At 37.0% G+C, this 16,528-nt stretch overlaps 1 protein-coding gene across 1 annotated transcript; it reads left to right on the forward strand.

The window, feature by feature from the left end:
• The first annotated feature begins 1,865 nt into the window (after positions 1–1,865).
• Positions 1,866–16,256, forward strand: LOC105440834. Its single transcript, XM_030999229.1, has 18 exons — positions 1,866–2,120; positions 2,340–2,489; positions 5,081–5,307; positions 6,737–6,949; positions 7,374–7,639; positions 8,354–8,595; positions 8,788–8,957; positions 9,632–9,809; positions 10,117–10,732; positions 11,564–11,626; positions 12,187–12,246; positions 12,613–12,678; positions 13,100–13,165; positions 13,586–13,651; positions 14,169–14,234; positions 14,660–14,725; positions 15,233–15,298; positions 16,159–16,256. The coding sequence occupies exons 1-18, from the start codon at positions 2,025–2,027 to the stop codon at positions 16,254–16,256; spliced, it is 2,775 nt and encodes a 924-aa protein (XP_030855089.1). The 5' UTR covers positions 1,866–2,024.
• The last annotated feature ends 272 nt before the right edge of the window (positions 16,257–16,528 follow it).

The following is a 16,528-nucleotide window of genomic DNA, read 5'->3' on the forward strand; positions in this document are numbered from 1 at the left end:
ACCAGAGATGAAATTTGTCACTTACGAGAATGAAAGGGGGCATTTATGACAAGAAGACAAATAATTGTTGTAATGGGGCCACTTATCAAAGGAATAGTTAAATAATAAAAATAAAAAAGATCCCCCATCTGAGCTGTAAAAAAGGGGATATTTATGAAAAGGGGAAGGGACCTATAGGGACACTTCTAACAAAGGAAAAGGGCCACTTGTCAAACTATACACGGCACCTCTGAGATTCAAAAAGGGCAACTATTAGAGGTGGAGGGGGCACTTATCTTATCTGAAAAGGGTCACCTAGAGATTGAAAGGACATTTATGAGAATGGAAAATGCAAACTTATTGCAAAGCAAGAAAACGAACTTTTCGAAGGAAAAAGGGCTCATCTAAGAAAAAGGGGGCTCTTATCAGAGTTAAAAGAGGGAAGGGGCATTTTTGAAAAAGTGATAGGGGCACTTGTTAAAGTAAAAAGAGTCACTTTTTACAAATTTAAAGGAACAATTTCCTATGTAAAAAGAGGCACTTTGGGGGTACTTAAAAAATGGTGCAATGTTCCCCCTGTCCCATCCCCCGGAGTGTCGTCTCTGCTTCATGTCAAGTCGATTTGAAAACCATACAAATGTTGTTTTTTTTTTTTTTGCAGTGATGATGAAACCCAGAGAAATCCGCTTTACAGATGCAACTGGTGTTATCTATGGCAACATTCATCCGTTTATTACTGTCCGCACAGACACTTATGTGTGCATGTTTGGCCCCGAGAGGCATGGTGCTCGCATTCAGAGGGAAACAATGGAAAAGGAAAAAAGATTCATGGTTTGATTTTCCACTCTTTCCACTTTTCACGAAAGCAATCAATTACCAAACGAAAGCAATTTAACAGACTAAATGCGTCACTTCTCCAGAAATTAATTTCTTATAAAACTTGAAATCTTACTCGTGTTTATTCATGTTTATTTCATACCTCCTTGTTAATTTAAGTTACATATCTCCTTTTTCAAGTAGTATTAAATGTAGAGACAAAACAAAATGAGGCTTTTATATAGTGAGGGTGGGTGGTTCTATCGAAAAGAAAATCCCGAGTAATATAAATTAGCAACTTTTGATTTTCATGACTGTGTTGTAGTGTGTAACGTCAAGATAAAGTTATCATTTAAGTAGCCTATTGTGTCGGAGCCCCCAATTGCACTGTTTGCGAAATTGTTAATTTCAACTACAAACTTCTCAGATAGAACAGAAATTGTTCATAAATGTAATGCTTCCTTACATTTATAAAAGTTATTGTCCTATGGCGGACTAATCAATAATAATAAGTCAGAAGGAATCAGGAGAGATTGGGTATTTGTTTCAAGTTCATCTTGACTGTGCCATGGACCAGTGATGGCCCGGTGGTAGAGTCGCTGCCTGGCAAGCAGTAGATGCAGGTTCAAGTCCCGCGGGTTCCATGATAGTTCAGACTTGTTTTCAATTAGAGATCGATCAATCAATCTTATCTTATTATTTACTGGGTGTAAGCTGTTTAAATGTTTAAATAAACGAACAGAAATTTGTTATTGTTATCCAGAAGGAAAATTAAATCTACAATAAACAGCAATATCTGTAATTTATTATCCTTTTACCTTTATTCATTGATTTATTCTATTAAAAATACTTCCAGTCATTAGTTCCTTTAATTTTTGTTTAGATATAGATTGAAACCATTTTCTATTTTTGAAAGAGTTAACTTTTTTCAAATGGAAAATTAATTCCAATATTTGATTGAAATCAAATTTCCACTCATTATCTTAGCTGTCCCCTTTTCCTTCGACACGGCCACTCCTTAATGGTGCACTAGATTAGGCTGCCTATTACAACACTCTTCACTGAATAATGAACCGTTCCTGGTATATTATACTTAACTCAGGGGCAGATTGTTACAGATTCGTAAAAAAGTTCCTCTGCCTTTCCATAGAGGTAATACATAGGGATTTTAAATGAGTATATTTATATAATGTTTGGTTCACATGTTTTAGGAGGATCACCCCGTGCCAATGAAGAGGGCTTACAAGAAGCGTCAACCGTCTCGTAAAAAAGGTTGCTCTGCGAAGCTGATTATCAAAGAGGTGGTTTTGTGTACAGGATTCAAGGTATGTTTAAATCATTCATACCAGTTGTAGTCCAAAATGTGCATATATTATAAATCATAACAGATGACTATTATAATGTTTGTTTGTCTTGCCACTTTCATTTACTTTTACAGATGTACGAAGCGTAAACTTGTTTTCGTTAATCTTTCATGATGTTGGAATTGTTCGCGGTTGTTGTTTTTATAAACAAAATCAATTTATACACTGTTTGTGTTACAGATGGAGAGAAACACAGACTACGAGAGAAAATTAATAAGCAAAAGCATTCATGCCTGTCTCGATAAACAGCAGGAACTTCAGAAGGAAACAAGGGTTTACATAAAGTTTCCTGAAGAAGAGAAGCATCGATCAGTCCACAAGCTGGGAAAGGTAATTTAACTATTTCAGTTTACATTTTTTAGCTAAATCTGAAAAGGTTTATTTCATCATTTCTTTTACTTATGACCGGGGTAATAATGTGCTGCGCCTAGAAACACAGTATCAGGCGCTTTATAAATATGAACTATTATTATTATTATTATTACATTTTGCCTCCAATTACTCTACGGAGCCCGTATCCTGTCCGTATCCCCTTTTCCGTGCGGCCTCTGTACGGAAGCAGGAGGCGGCCGTGAGATTTTCGTACGGATTCACGGGCTCCGTGGGGCTCCGCCGGCTCTACGATTTTGTATCGCAGAAAGTTCTACAAATGTGAAAAATCGAAAGCCCGTGGTCTGTAGACATGTCATGTCGTAGGTATCATTGCACGATCCCCGCACGGTCATCGCGCGGAGGACTCGCGCTGATCATGCAGCAAACGCACGAATTTTGGGGTAAACATGGAGACAAAAAAAACGCTTAAAACGGCACGGCACGGCGGCTGCACGGTCACCGCGCCTTCTCCGCGCAACCTCTGCACGGAAGCTGCACGGGCTCCGTACGATTTCCGTGCGGAGGCTACGGAGGCTGCACGGCTACTGCATTGAAATTGCAAAATTTCCGTGCAATCTCCGAGCAGCCTCTGTGCGGATGTGTCCCGTTCTGCCCCCGAGGGCCAATACAAGAAATGGCACGATGCTCGTAGATAATGTAAACACAAACATCGTAGCCCGTAGCCTCCGTGCAGCCTCTGTGCTGATTTTTCGGCGTCTGTAGCCCCCATGTTCACTGAAATTTTTTTTTGAAGAGAAGAGTTGTTGTATTTGATCGGCAAGGCTTCCCCCTTCGCAATGATATGAGTTTTGCATGAATTCAAAACAATAATAATAATAATACACAATATTTATAAGGCGCTTAATACTGGTGTCTCTAAGCGCACCATATTCTGACTAAACAATTATTTACCAAAACTTATAATAAACACGCAACTTATACATCTGTTCTTTATTCAATGAATCATGCATATATAATAATAAAAAATAAGATAAGAGTGAGATCAAACATACATACAAGAGGTCAAACATAGGATCAAACATAAGATCGAACAAAAAAAAAAAGACGGTGTGCACCTCCTTTGACCGACTCACAACTGCAGAATATCATTTATGAATTAAAAAGATGCGTTTTCAGCAAGGACTTGAATTGGTCAAGAGAATGAATATTATGAAAGTGCTCTGGTAATTTATTCCAAAGGATAGGGGCATTTACTGAGAAAGCTCGATCGCCATATTTTGTAACGGTACGAGGTCCGAGGGTTAACTGCAAGGTTGATGATGATCGAAGAGGTCTTAAAGAACTAGAAGAACGTAAGGAAATCAAATCTGAAAGATATTTAGGGGCTTGGTCATGGAGAATTTTGTATGTAAGAAGAAGAACTTTAAATGTTATACGATGGTGTATGGGAAGCCAATGAAGAGAACGCAATATTGGGGTTATGTGCTCAAACTTTCTCGAGAGAGTAACAAGCCTTGCAGCAGTATTCTGAATTCTTTGAAGTGGAAGTAGGGACGAATGCGGAAGACCAGAAAAAATTGAATGACAATAATCAAGGTGGGAGGATACAAATGCATGGGTTAATTTTGCAATTGTGGGCCGGTCAAATAGTTTCCTAATTTTCCCGATTTTGAAGATTCCAAAAGATGCCGATTTACACACGTTTTTAATGTGCTGTTGAAATGTAAGATTTTTGTCGATTAAAACACCCAGGTCTCGAACGTATTCACTACCCTTCAGTGAAACATCTCCGGTTACTAAGTCGGGGAAGGAATCGGTGTTTCTGAATTTGGAAGTAATGTGGATCCTTCGTGTGGTTACTTTAACTCCCCCGCTAAACAAAATCGTAGTCGTCGCGGAGCCCGTGAATCCGTACGAAAATCTCACGACCGCCTCCTGCCTCCCCACGGAGGCCGCACGGAAATGGGGATACGGGCGGGATTCGGGCCCCGTAAATTCATCGCAGGCGAAATGTAGTCAAAGCATAATCAGCATGGTGGCTCAGTGGTTAGAGCGCCCGCCTCATGCCCGGAAGGTCGTGGGTTCGAACCCCGGCCGAGTCATACCAAATACTTATAACAGTGGGACCTTCTGCCTTCTAGCTCTGTGCTCAGCATATTAGATTGGAGAAGGGTAGTAATAGTAATACATATTACGTTATGCAGGAAGAGCAGTTTCATAAATGAAGTGGCTACCTGGGTAAATAAAACGTTATTATTATTATTATTATTTAATTATGAAAGGGAAAGGTTTCATTTCTTTGTTCTCTTTTTTTGGTAGAAAATAAATAAAGACTACAAGTTGAATTCGGTCAATATAGTGTAATACTTCGATCGAATTATATTTTATATGTAATACAAAATAAAGGAATTTTACTGTTCTATGAATGTCATTTCAGTAACTAAGCAAGTAATATCTTAGATTTTGCCCTCGATAATTTAACTACCTATAAAGAACGATACTTTAGAATGCCTTTTGCTGTAAAAACTAAATTTATAGGAAATACGAATTTCAAACTAGATTTTATTATTATCGTTTTCACAAAATAGCTGACAGGGCTTCTCAGACCACTGAGTAAGGACGTTTCTGCAAAGATCAATCAGTTGGTGGGTCTCGGCGTTGGTAGAGTGGGTGAGATGAGGAGACATTTACGGATTTTCGTCGAAAACGAATTGTTTCCCGACCCAAGTAATAGGCCTTCAACCTGGGATACAGGGTATTTCCCAAGTGACGAATGCATTGCACAGCACATCTACTCAGCTAAGATGAGCATGAGGTAAGCCAGGATCCATGTTTAAAATAATTGTAAAAAGTGGATATTAAAATGTTTTATTTTGTTTACTGTTTAATCGTTTCCATTCCGGCCCTTTTATGAGTATGTTGAAGAGTTGACCTCCTTCCATCAGATCTCTGAGGCTGTTCACACCGGCAGAGATAGCGCGCGCTAGACCGCGCTAGAAAAAAGGGGGTGCTACGATAGACCTTGCTATCTCATTGCGGTGTGAACAGCCTCATAGTCGTCTGTCTGTTATGTGCAGGATATTGCATGCTCATGGTAACAAATTTAATGAGTAATTGTATATTAATTTTGAGGAAGATTTTTTTGTAAATTTCATATATCGCTCTGAATCAACGGAATGAAATATATATTTGGACGATTTTGTAAAAATTTAATTTTAACGGACTTGTGTTTATCAGGTGGTTTTGACGGCGAAATAGCCAATTTTGCAAAGCTGTGACGATAATTTCATTTTCTTTACTCCTTCGCCGACTTATCGTTCCCCTGTTTACGATATATTGCGAGTGTGATACTGGTAAAAGAGGACACTCCAAACAGAGCAATTAAACAGAAGCCAGCTTTTATGCAATTTTGGAAAAGACCGTGTCTACATAGATTGATAGATTAAACGAGAAATTATAGATAGTCTTTATTTATTTATTTTTGTACTTTATTTATTTATTAATTTGTTGGCGGGGGGAGCCGGGAGGGAAGGGGGTCTCATGGAAGAGCAAAATCGCTTTGAAAAGGGCGGAAAGCAAAGCGTTGTGATGGGAGTGTCGTATATTAATGAGAGAGAGAGAGAGATTATATGAACGGCATAAGGTCACATAATTGAAAGCAGATATGAAAATAAAAATATAGAAAAGGGGCACATAAAACAATGGAAAAGGGGCACTTCTAAGAAGAAAACAAGCAGTTATCAGAAATAACAAGAGGAACTTTAAAACAAACTGAAAAAGGACAAATTGCATTAACGAAAAGGGCGCTTGTAATAAATAAAAAGGGATGTTTGATCAGATGGAAAAGGGTAACTTTAAAGGAAAAAACGGGCTACACACTTGAGTACTTGAACACAAAAAAAATGGGCCATTGAGCAATTTGTTTATACTTTCTTTACTTTCTTTCCACTTGTTATTCGAATACTTTCTGTTTGTTACCACTGCTTCATTGATAGTGCTGGTGTGCAAGAGTGGATGGTACAATAATCATCGACGCCAGTCTTATCCAGGGAGTGCAATTTTCTATTGCGGTCGTCGGAGCGAAATTGTTAGCACAAATAAATCCATCAATGTTCAGTCTGACTCTCTTTTTTCTTATAGATAGTTTGAAAGAACTGACATTTTCATTAATTCTCAATGACGAGGTATATGGATTTATATATTCCCTTCATCTTGTGGTAACTGCCTTCCTCACTCTGATTTAGATATTCAAAGGTAGATCAAGACAACCTTCAGAAGCAGGTGGAAGAATGGCAATTTCAAAATCCAGAAGACAGATTTTTCATCCAACTGCCGACAAAGCCACCACAAGAGGGAAGCTTTGTAATCGAAGACGACGAAGTCCTGCCTTCATCCTCGTCCCCTGATGAGTTCTTCTTTTGCCACCAGACAAAATTTCAGAGGCATCTTCTCTCTAGGTTTGGATTAAACTTGTTTGATTCTACATGCTTCTTGCTTAGTACAATGAACATCGTAAAGTCTACTCTTTTTTCTACTCTTTGTTACATTTACATTGATCAATTGATTTGCATCTATTTTAAAGGACTTACTGCAGTTACAAATGACTGATATAATCATTACTTACTCGACCACTGTTATCTCTTTCATCTATCTCCTCTCTCTCCTATCTCCTGGCCAAAGACCATTATCAGCAGGAGAACCCTGTTATCTGAATATTACAATGGGTATATGATGGACGCAAACATATTGTACTAAGTGTGAAATGTTTTGTAAATTAATTGAAATAAAATTAATTGGGGGCACATTATGAAATTTTAAAATTAGAACATAGACGACGACCGGTTCAAAAATAATTTGTCATGCACAATATTGCTATTGCAGATATGGCAATGAAATGACATTTTTAGATGCCACCTACAAAACATCTCACTACGCACTCCCGCTGTTCTTCGTCGCAGTCAAAACAAACGTGGGGTATAGTGTAGTTGCACAGTTTGTCGTGCAATCAGAAACACGTGAAGTCATCGTGAAAGGTCTGAAGATGATCAGCGAATGGATGGCAGAAGATCAACTTAAATGGGAGCCTTCAGCCTTCATGACCGATTTCTCAGAGAGGGAAATCTATGCGATAGAGGAAGTGTTTCCTGGTGAGTATTGGTATTATTTTCATTCAGATGTAATGTTGCTGCTTTATGAAACTGGGATCTTTATCCAACAGTAATTATCATAAGGTTGTTTATTTGTAGACCCGAAATAAACATATTTTTACTTACAATTCAAGCCTTGCTTTATAGATTTATCAAAGAGTAAATTTATGTTTGTAGACACTTGTTTGAAATCGGATAAGTTAAAACAATGTACCAGTAAGTTGAGCCTCTGAGAGAATTTTATTAATGAACTTAATAGAAATGTACAGCAGGATGAAAAAATGGAAAATAATTAAGTCTGGATACTTAGATTGATATTAGGCTGCCCTCGCCTTCAAACTTGAAGTAAATTTTGTAACATAACAGTATCATTGTATTTAATATAATCACGATAATGCTGCTTCCAATGACTTTAAGAGTACGTCTTCTTATATGGAGTCTGAAATATGGTTAACAAAATCGTTTTTGTTTCACAAAACTCGGAGGCGGTGAGATGTAAAACTGTTTGTATGGTGTCCATTATCAGCTTGTCATCACAATCATGTACAAATCAATGGGCTTAAAGTGATACAGTTTCCAGTGTATCGTAATAATTATAAATATGATAACATGCACGTGTTTACCTTGCATGTTGTACATTGGTATGGTAATGCTTTAATTGGGTGGACTTTGTCTTATAATTGAGATATTATCATCTGAATCTCTCTTCCTCAGCCGCGAAAGTTTTCCTGTGCGATTTCCACCGGGAACAAGCCTGGGTTCGATGGATACGGAAGAAGGACAACGGAGTAGGATCAGCAGAGGAGAATGTCTTGTCTCTCCTGCGAAACTGCGCACACGTACTATCTCGTGAGGATCTGGACAAAGCAGTTACGAAACTGAAAAGCTCAACTCCCTGGACGGAGAACCCCAAACTACGGCGTTGGTTTGACACAACATGGCTTCCACACGTAGAGGTAGACTATGCAAACATTATTAGGAAAACTATTTATTCTTGTATCTGCTGAACTGTGCCATTCTACCTCATTTTGTTCCCAACAGTTCTTGGTATTTTTATTTTAATTATAATTGATGCTTATACTGGGATGCTTAAAGTTAATTTGAATTTAGCGTGATATACCCACAATTTTTGTCCCTGTTATTATTAGCGCTGGTCCTGGTCATACCGAACAGACGGTCTTCCAGCCTTCACTAACAACGGACTAGAAAGACAAAACAGAGTATTCAAGGAGAAGTTCTTGAACGCAAAAGGAGACTTCTCATTGTCTGGCATGACAGCAGCTCTTATCATCGACTTTATACCAAGTGCAATGAGACGGTAGGTTAATGTTTGTGGGGTCAGGTAGCCCGGGTGGGGTTGGCCACGAAGTAAACTGAATGTAGATGGGGAATAATTTTGTAAAAACTTATAATATGCTTCATTATACTCTTCCCTATAGTCTTTTCAAATTCAGGGCTATTTCGTTCAAACGGAACTGGTAACATAATGCATAGATATGAAAGCGAACTGTTGAAATATGATGCTTCATACTCATATATCGCTATCTTTAATAAAAGGGTAGAACCCGTGCAATAGACATGTTCGTATAAATATGTCTTCACTGATATAAAAGTAAAAAGATTGACAGTTTCGTGAAACCCAGTGTTATTGACAATTGATCAAAATGAGGTAACTGTACCCGGCCAGTAGCTTTTATGGCCTTGAAGTTTTAACTTATAAATATATATTAGATGTGTGTTAAATGTTACCAGCTCACTCTAACAGCAAATACTCATCATAATTATACGCAAAATGATATTTGACAACCTATTGCCTAAATTTATCTCTGATCCGTGATTACTTTCGACATGTTGTATGCAACATAAGATTCGGCAAACGTAATGCGTTCGTAATTTGTTTTATCAATCCTCTAGGATAGGTAACCAAATATATATACCAGTAAATAATAATGTTAATTTTGTTTTTTGGTGTGGTGTTTGTCATACAATCAGGTACATCATGGCCAACGTGAAGGCGGACGCGGCCTATGGACGCTCATACAACGATGGCATTCCGCCATTCTTGTGGAACAGGCCTCCTGCCTTCGTTCAACATTGCATGGCTAGAATAGAAAAGGCAGAAGTGCTCGAGAGAAAGGATATTCAGCTAGTTGAAGATGACATTTTTCATGTACGACTAAAAAATTAGCAAATCATTTTTTCTCACTCTTCTGGAATGCATATTATGCGTACTCCTATTTTGCATTGGCATAGTTCTTATTTGTTACTTTATAATTTTAAGCGGTATTGTTGTTGTTGCTCGTAATATAAACTCCTTTTAGTGGTATATTAGACCGCTTTGTAACGAAATTTTTGAACATTGACCCAATTAAAATGGAAACAATAAGGTAACTCGTGTTATTAATGTTATACATTAATTTAACAAATACTTATCTCTGGTTTATTTGACTTGACATGGTTTGTATTTTTTTGTGCAGGTCAAAAGTGAAACCTGTGGAGGTCACAGACCATACAGGGTGTCACTTTCTTCCGGCGGAATGGCGCACTGTGAGTGTCGGGACTGGCAAAGGGCGAATCTCCCATGCAAACATATGTTTGCCATAATCACTCATGTTGATGGGTATGCATGGGAGAGTTTGCCCGATAAATATCGCCAGTCACCCTATTTCACATTGGATGATGATGTAGACAGCTTTGTCTACAAAACCGATGCCAATGAACCTTTACTTGATATCGAGGAAGTAGGTGATGAAGGGGACACTCCTAATTACATTCCTCTGCCAACGAGGAAATCGAAGCTGCAAGCAGCTGCAGTCATGTGCAGGGAAAAGCTGCAACTGCTGAGCAGCTTTACCTTCCTCTGTAAGGACGAGGAAGTCCTTGAAGAGCTTAAACAGAAGACCGAAGATGCTCTCACGTTCATGCGAATTAACGTTCCCGTGGACGAGGGACTGCCTCTCCTTAACTCCAAACAGGGCCAATCAAACGTGCGTCAATCTATACGGGGATCTATACACAAGAAAATTCCCAAGAGGAGAAAACGACCCGGGAGACGACAAAAGAAAAATAACGACAGTCCTCTTGTCAGTGGAGGTACTTCTTTAATCTTAAGTTGAAACAAAATCATTTAACATATCAAACAATACAGTACGGATCTATAGGGTTTGTCCATTTCTTTTTAAATTATTTAGATTTCCAAAAAGGTTCCTAATCAAGGTATTTCACTGGAATATGAAATCAAAGTGGCTAATTGAAGAAGTAAAGATGGGCTCATTTAACTGGTTTTGAGAATAATCGTCTAATTTAAAAGAATAATATTCTTGTCTTTTTTATGGGGACTGGTAACATTATTAAGATTTGAGAAATATTCTTCTAATGTAGTTTATTATGAATGCATTAAAAGTAGAGAGAGAAAGTAGAGATAACCTCACATGAAGAATAACTGGCCAATAAGAGGCCATAAATAATCAACCACCACGAAAGACGTCATGAAGTATGGTAAAAAATATTTTGACGAAGAGAAGATATGTAATAAAAATATAAATTATATATAAAAACATACAGGCATAAAGTTAAATCTGCAAAATATTTTGCGGGGGGGGGGGTGGGGATATTACTTGAAAAGCATTTCATGCATTTACACCGTGAATTGGTTCCCGTTTACTTTTCTTCATTAGTGTCTCAAATAAATAATTAAGAAATCTCTTCCCGTTTCCAAAATAGTGTAGCACTTGCGAGATTGATAAAAATGTATTACAAAAAAAAAATATATACAATTTGGAAATTTGAAGTTTAATGATAAATATACACCGTTTTATTGCCCCATTTACTGTTCTTTATTTGTGTCGCGTTTGATAATTAAGTAAGAATAACAAAAGTCGGATCATAAAAAGTGTTTTCTTTGCTTATTTTTCTCAAACGTAGTGCCTCGCTTGAAGCCGGATGTGCACAGAAAGAGGGATACCGGAGAATCGCCCATCCACGCTGGTAATTTATGATTTATTTTTTTTTAAATATAATATTGTCATAACTTAAGTAATTTTATCCACACCTCTTAAAGATACTCTGTCCCTTTTGTAGCCAACATCTGATTCTGTAGACTTTTACAGGAATTATGAATATGTAAACGTATGTCCTATTTGTGATATAAAAATTAACTTTAATGTAGTGTCCCCTATTTGCAAGTACAATAAAATACTTAAAGTGTTGGTCTATGATATCAATTACATTTCAGAATGAAATTTCATGAAATTAATATTACACTTTTGCTACAAAAGGGTGGGAGAAGAAGCTGAAAAAGTCTACCAAATTATTAATTAAAAATATTATTTTGAAAGGAAATTGAAAAAAAGGAACAGTACGTTCATTTTTTAACATGATCATCGTTATGTTGTGTTCTAGAATATGGACATTCGGGTTCTGAAATCTCCATTAAAATGGCACCGAACGACATGTTTTAGAAAGAAATCATGCCCAGGCAGTGTTGGGGTTATTAAATCAGACTGGATTTTTATAAAAATGAAATTTAATGTCTTTAACTTACCCAGGTGCTGATTCAAAGAAGGCTAGTAACGAAGCTGACAAACAAGTAGCACCTACCACCAACGGTATGTATAGTCACCACTATTTGAATGTTTAATAGGTTCACATTATTGCCGGAGGAGGGGGGGGGGGGCTGTTGTCTTTTGCCCAGTTTTTTTTTTTATTGCCCTCATATTGCATGATGCTTTCCCGAATAAAGCTTGCACTAATAGGGCTGATTTTAGGGTCTTAACAACTTTCCGCGGAGCAACAGCCTGTCAACCCCAAATCCATTCAAAGAAGTTTCCAAGATATCAAATTAGGAGATTGTTAGTTAACGATAAATATACAAACCTATATGTCATCGTTGCTGTTCCTTACTTGTGTCGCGGTTTGATGTTTAAATGTTTTGATGTTTAAACAAAAATCGTTATTTTTTTCTTTAAATTTAGAGCCTGATCTGGAGCAAAATGTGCAGCACGGAAAGAGAGATAATGAGAAACCACCCACCCTCGCTGGTGAGTCAGTTTAAATACCCCCCCCCCCCCCTCCCCAGCCGCCACAATCTTAATGTAGTGTTGGCTGTTTTCAGATTTGTATGGATCTGCTTATACGTAATCGTATATTCCTAATCATAACTTCGTTGATAATCTGTTTAAAATACATACAAAATTAACTTTGCTGGGCATAAAATTGAACTTTGTTGTTTATATTAGGCTATTGTTTATAATTATAAATAACCGTTTAGAGTGTGATGTGTTGAATTCCAATGTTATGGTTAAATGTGAGTTTAAGTGTACAAAAAGATAAAAAGGTTTTGTCACCAGGGTGAATATGACGTCGTGCTGCAAAAAGAAATCATATAAAATGTGTTAACCATATTGTATATGAGCTAACGAAATTATTATATCTTTATTTCAATTTTTTCTTTAAATTTAGAGCCTGATCTGGAGCAAAATGTGCAGCACGGAAAGAGAGATAATGAGAAACCACCCACCCTCGCTGGTGAGTCAGTTTAAATACACCCCCCCCCCCTCCCCAGCCGCCACAATCTTAATGTAGTGTTGGCTGTTTTCAGATTTGTATGGATCTGCTTATACGTAATCGTATATTCCTAATCATAACTTCGTTGATAATCTGTTTAAAATAAATACAAAATTAACTTTGCTGGGCATAAAATTGAACTTTGTTGTTTATATTAGGCTATTGTTTATAATTATAAATAACCGTTTAGAGTGTGTTGTGTTGAATTCCAATGTTATGGTTAAATGTGAGTTTAAGTGTACAAAAAGATAAAAAGGTTTTGTCACTAGGGTGAATATGACGTCGTGCTGCAAAAAGAAATCATATAAAATGTGTTAACCATATTGTATATGAGCTAACAAAATTATTATATCTTTATTTCAATTTTTTCTTTAAATTTAGAGCCTGATCTGGAGCAAAATGTGCAGCACGGAAAGAGAGATAATGAGAAACCACCCACCCTCGCTGGTGAGTCAGTTTAAATACCCCCCCCCCCCCCTCCCCAGCCGCCACAATCTTAATGTAGTGTTTGCTGTTTTCAGATTTGTATGGGTCTGCTTTGACGTAATCGTATATTTTTAATCGTAATTACGTTGACAATCTGTTTAAAAATTTGCTTAAAAACAGCATTAAAATACATGTCAAGCAACGTCGAGTATGTCAAAGATACGTTAGAAAACAGAAACTGGCATAAATTGTCCATACCCCATTCAAAATTAACTTTGCAGGATATACAATTGAACTTTGTGGTTTATATTAGGCTAGTGTTTATATAAAATACCGTTTAGAGTGTGATTTGTTGAATTCTAATATCATGGTTAACACTATGTTTAAGTGCACCACTATATTTATTTTAAAAAAAATTGTCACTAGTGTGAATATGACGTCGTGCTGCAAAAAGAAATCATATAAAATGTTTTAACCATTATATAGGCTAACAAAATTCATTCTATTTTTCATTCCTTTTTTTCCCCAAAAAAATTAGAGCCTGATCTGGAGCAAAATGTGCAGCACGGAAAGAGAGATAATGAGAAAGCACCCACCCTCGCTGGTGAGTCAGTTTAAATACACCCCCCCCCCCCCCCCTCCCCAGCCGCCACAATCTTAATGTAGTGTTGGCTGTTTTTAGATTTGTATGGATCTGCATATACGTAATCGTATATTCCTAATCATAACTTCGTTGATAATATGTTTAAAATACATACAAAATTAACTTTGCTGGGCATAAAATTGAACTTTGTTGTTTATATTAGGCTATTGTTTATAATTATAAATAACCGTTCAGAGTGTGATGTGTTGAATTCCAATGTTATGGTTAAATGTGAGTTTAAGTGTACAAAAAGATAAAAAGGTTTTGTCACCAGGGTGAATATGACGTCGTGCTGCAAAAAGAAATCATATAAAATGTGTTAACCATATTGTATATGAGCTAACAAAATTATTATATCTTTATTTCAATTTTTTCTTTAAATTTAGAGCCTGATCTGGAGCAAAATGTGCAGCACGGAAAGAGAGATAATGAGAAACCACCCACCCTCGCTGGTGAGTCAGTTTAAACACCCCCCCCCCCCCTAGCCGCCACAATCTTAATGTAGTGTCGGCTATTTGCAAATATAGATCTCCTTTTACGTAATCGTATATTTTTAATCGTAATTACGTTGACAATCTGTTTAAAAATTTGCTTAAAAACAGCATTAAAATACATGTCAAGCAACGTCGAGTATGTCAAAGATACGTTAGAAAACAGAAACTGGCATAAATTGTCCATACCCCATTCAAAATTAACTTTGCAGGATATACAATTGAACTTTGTGGTTTATATTAGGCTAGTGTTTATGTAAAATACCGTTTAGAGTGTGATTTGTTGAATTCTAATATCATGGTTAACACTATGTTTAAGTGCACCAATATATTTATTTTTAAAAAATTGTCACTAGTGTGAATATGACGTCGTGCTGCAAAAAGAAATCATATAAAACGTTTTAACCATTATATAGGCTAACAAAATTCATTCTATTTTTCATTCCTTTTTTTTCCCCAAAAAATTAGAGCCTGAACTGGAGCAAAATGTGCAGCACGGAAAGAGAGATAATGAGAAACCACCCACCCTCGCTGGTGAGTCAGTTTAAATACCCCCCCCCCCCCCTCCCCAGCCGCCACAATCTTAATGTAGTGTTTGCTGTTTTTAGATTTGTATGGATTTGCTTTAGACTTATTAATACAATTATTCTTTATCATAATTAAGGTAGATAATCCGTTAAAAAAATATTTAAAAAACAACATTTAAAAACATTTAAAGACTCGGTCACAAATACCATTACGAAGTGCTACGGACGCCGTTAGAACGATTTTCATACCATTTCGTAAGACCTTCATAAGAAGGCCGTACGAAATCAGCGTTTGTAGACCGTTGGTTTCGTACGGTCTTCTCAAAAGAATCTTACGAAATGGTATGAAAATCGTTCTTACGGCGTCCGTAGCAGTTCGTAATGGTATTTGTGACCGGGTCATAAACCGTTCACGGTTCAACACGACTCTTATGTCGAACCCTCGAAACGGATCGTAAAGCAGGCCGAGCTGGTGCAAGCTTATGGCTAGCCGTTTTATCATTAAAACATATTTCTTGATATGAAAAATTCAGTTCTTAATATCACGAAATCAAATTCTTGATATCAAGAATTACCATTGCATTACAACGTAAAATTATTTCTTGATATCAAGAAATATGTTTTAATGATAAAACTGCTTGCCATAAGATCGCGCCAGCTCGCCACAACTCAAGGCTCCAACTCGGCTAAGTGGGAGCCCTTCTTTAGTCTCGTTTACACACTGAGAACAGTTAGTGCGATTTGGATAGCGATGAAAAGAAAGAATGTTTTAGGCGAGCGTTCACACATTACATTCCTTGAAAATATTCGCACTGTTGAACTTAAAACCATTCCTTGTTTTGCATACTATACTCTTTTTTCTTTTAGTTGCGTCGAGTCACGAACACCTCAAAGTCGCTTCTGATGACTCTCTCGGATTACATGCCCAAACCTCAATACTGAAGACGCATAAATTCTGTAAGTAAAGATTGAGAAAGCCTTAGCCAGTTATTTTACTCAGTTCAGACTTATTATTATTAAATGCATTGCATAATGACGCAAAAGAAGATAACAGAATATTCCATCCAAACAATTGTGTTGCAGGTGTAGGCATATATATCAACAGGGTGCAGTTGATGTTCTAATAATAATAATAATAATAATAATAATGTAACTTATATCGCGCCAAATCCACTCTGTGGAGTGCTCAAGGCGCGTGTAAACAGGAAAAAAAGATCAAGACTTGAAAAGAAATGTT

Source organism: Strongylocentrotus purpuratus, unplaced genomic scaffold, assembly GCF_000002235.5.
Source record: "Strongylocentrotus purpuratus isolate Spur 01 unplaced genomic scaffold, Spur_5.0 spur5_scaffold_5, whole genome shotgun sequence".
Taxonomy (NCBI): domain Eukaryota; kingdom Metazoa; phylum Echinodermata; class Echinoidea; order Camarodonta; family Strongylocentrotidae; genus Strongylocentrotus; species Strongylocentrotus purpuratus.

Excerpts from the sequence above, each read along its gene's own strand:
- LOC105440834 (XM_030999229.1), top strand. The coding sequence starts at position 2,025 with ATGAAGAGGGCTTACAAGAAGCGTCAACCGTCTCGTAAAAAAGGTTGC. Across the intron at positions 2,121-2,339 it reads TTTTGTGTACAGGATTCAAG|ATGGAGAGAAACACAGACTA; the intron begins GTATGTTTAAAT and ends TTTGTGTTACAG. Across the intron at positions 11,627-12,186 it reads AGAATCGCCCATCCACGCTG|GTGCTGATTCAAAGAAGGCT; the intron begins GTAATTTATGAT and ends TAACTTACCCAG.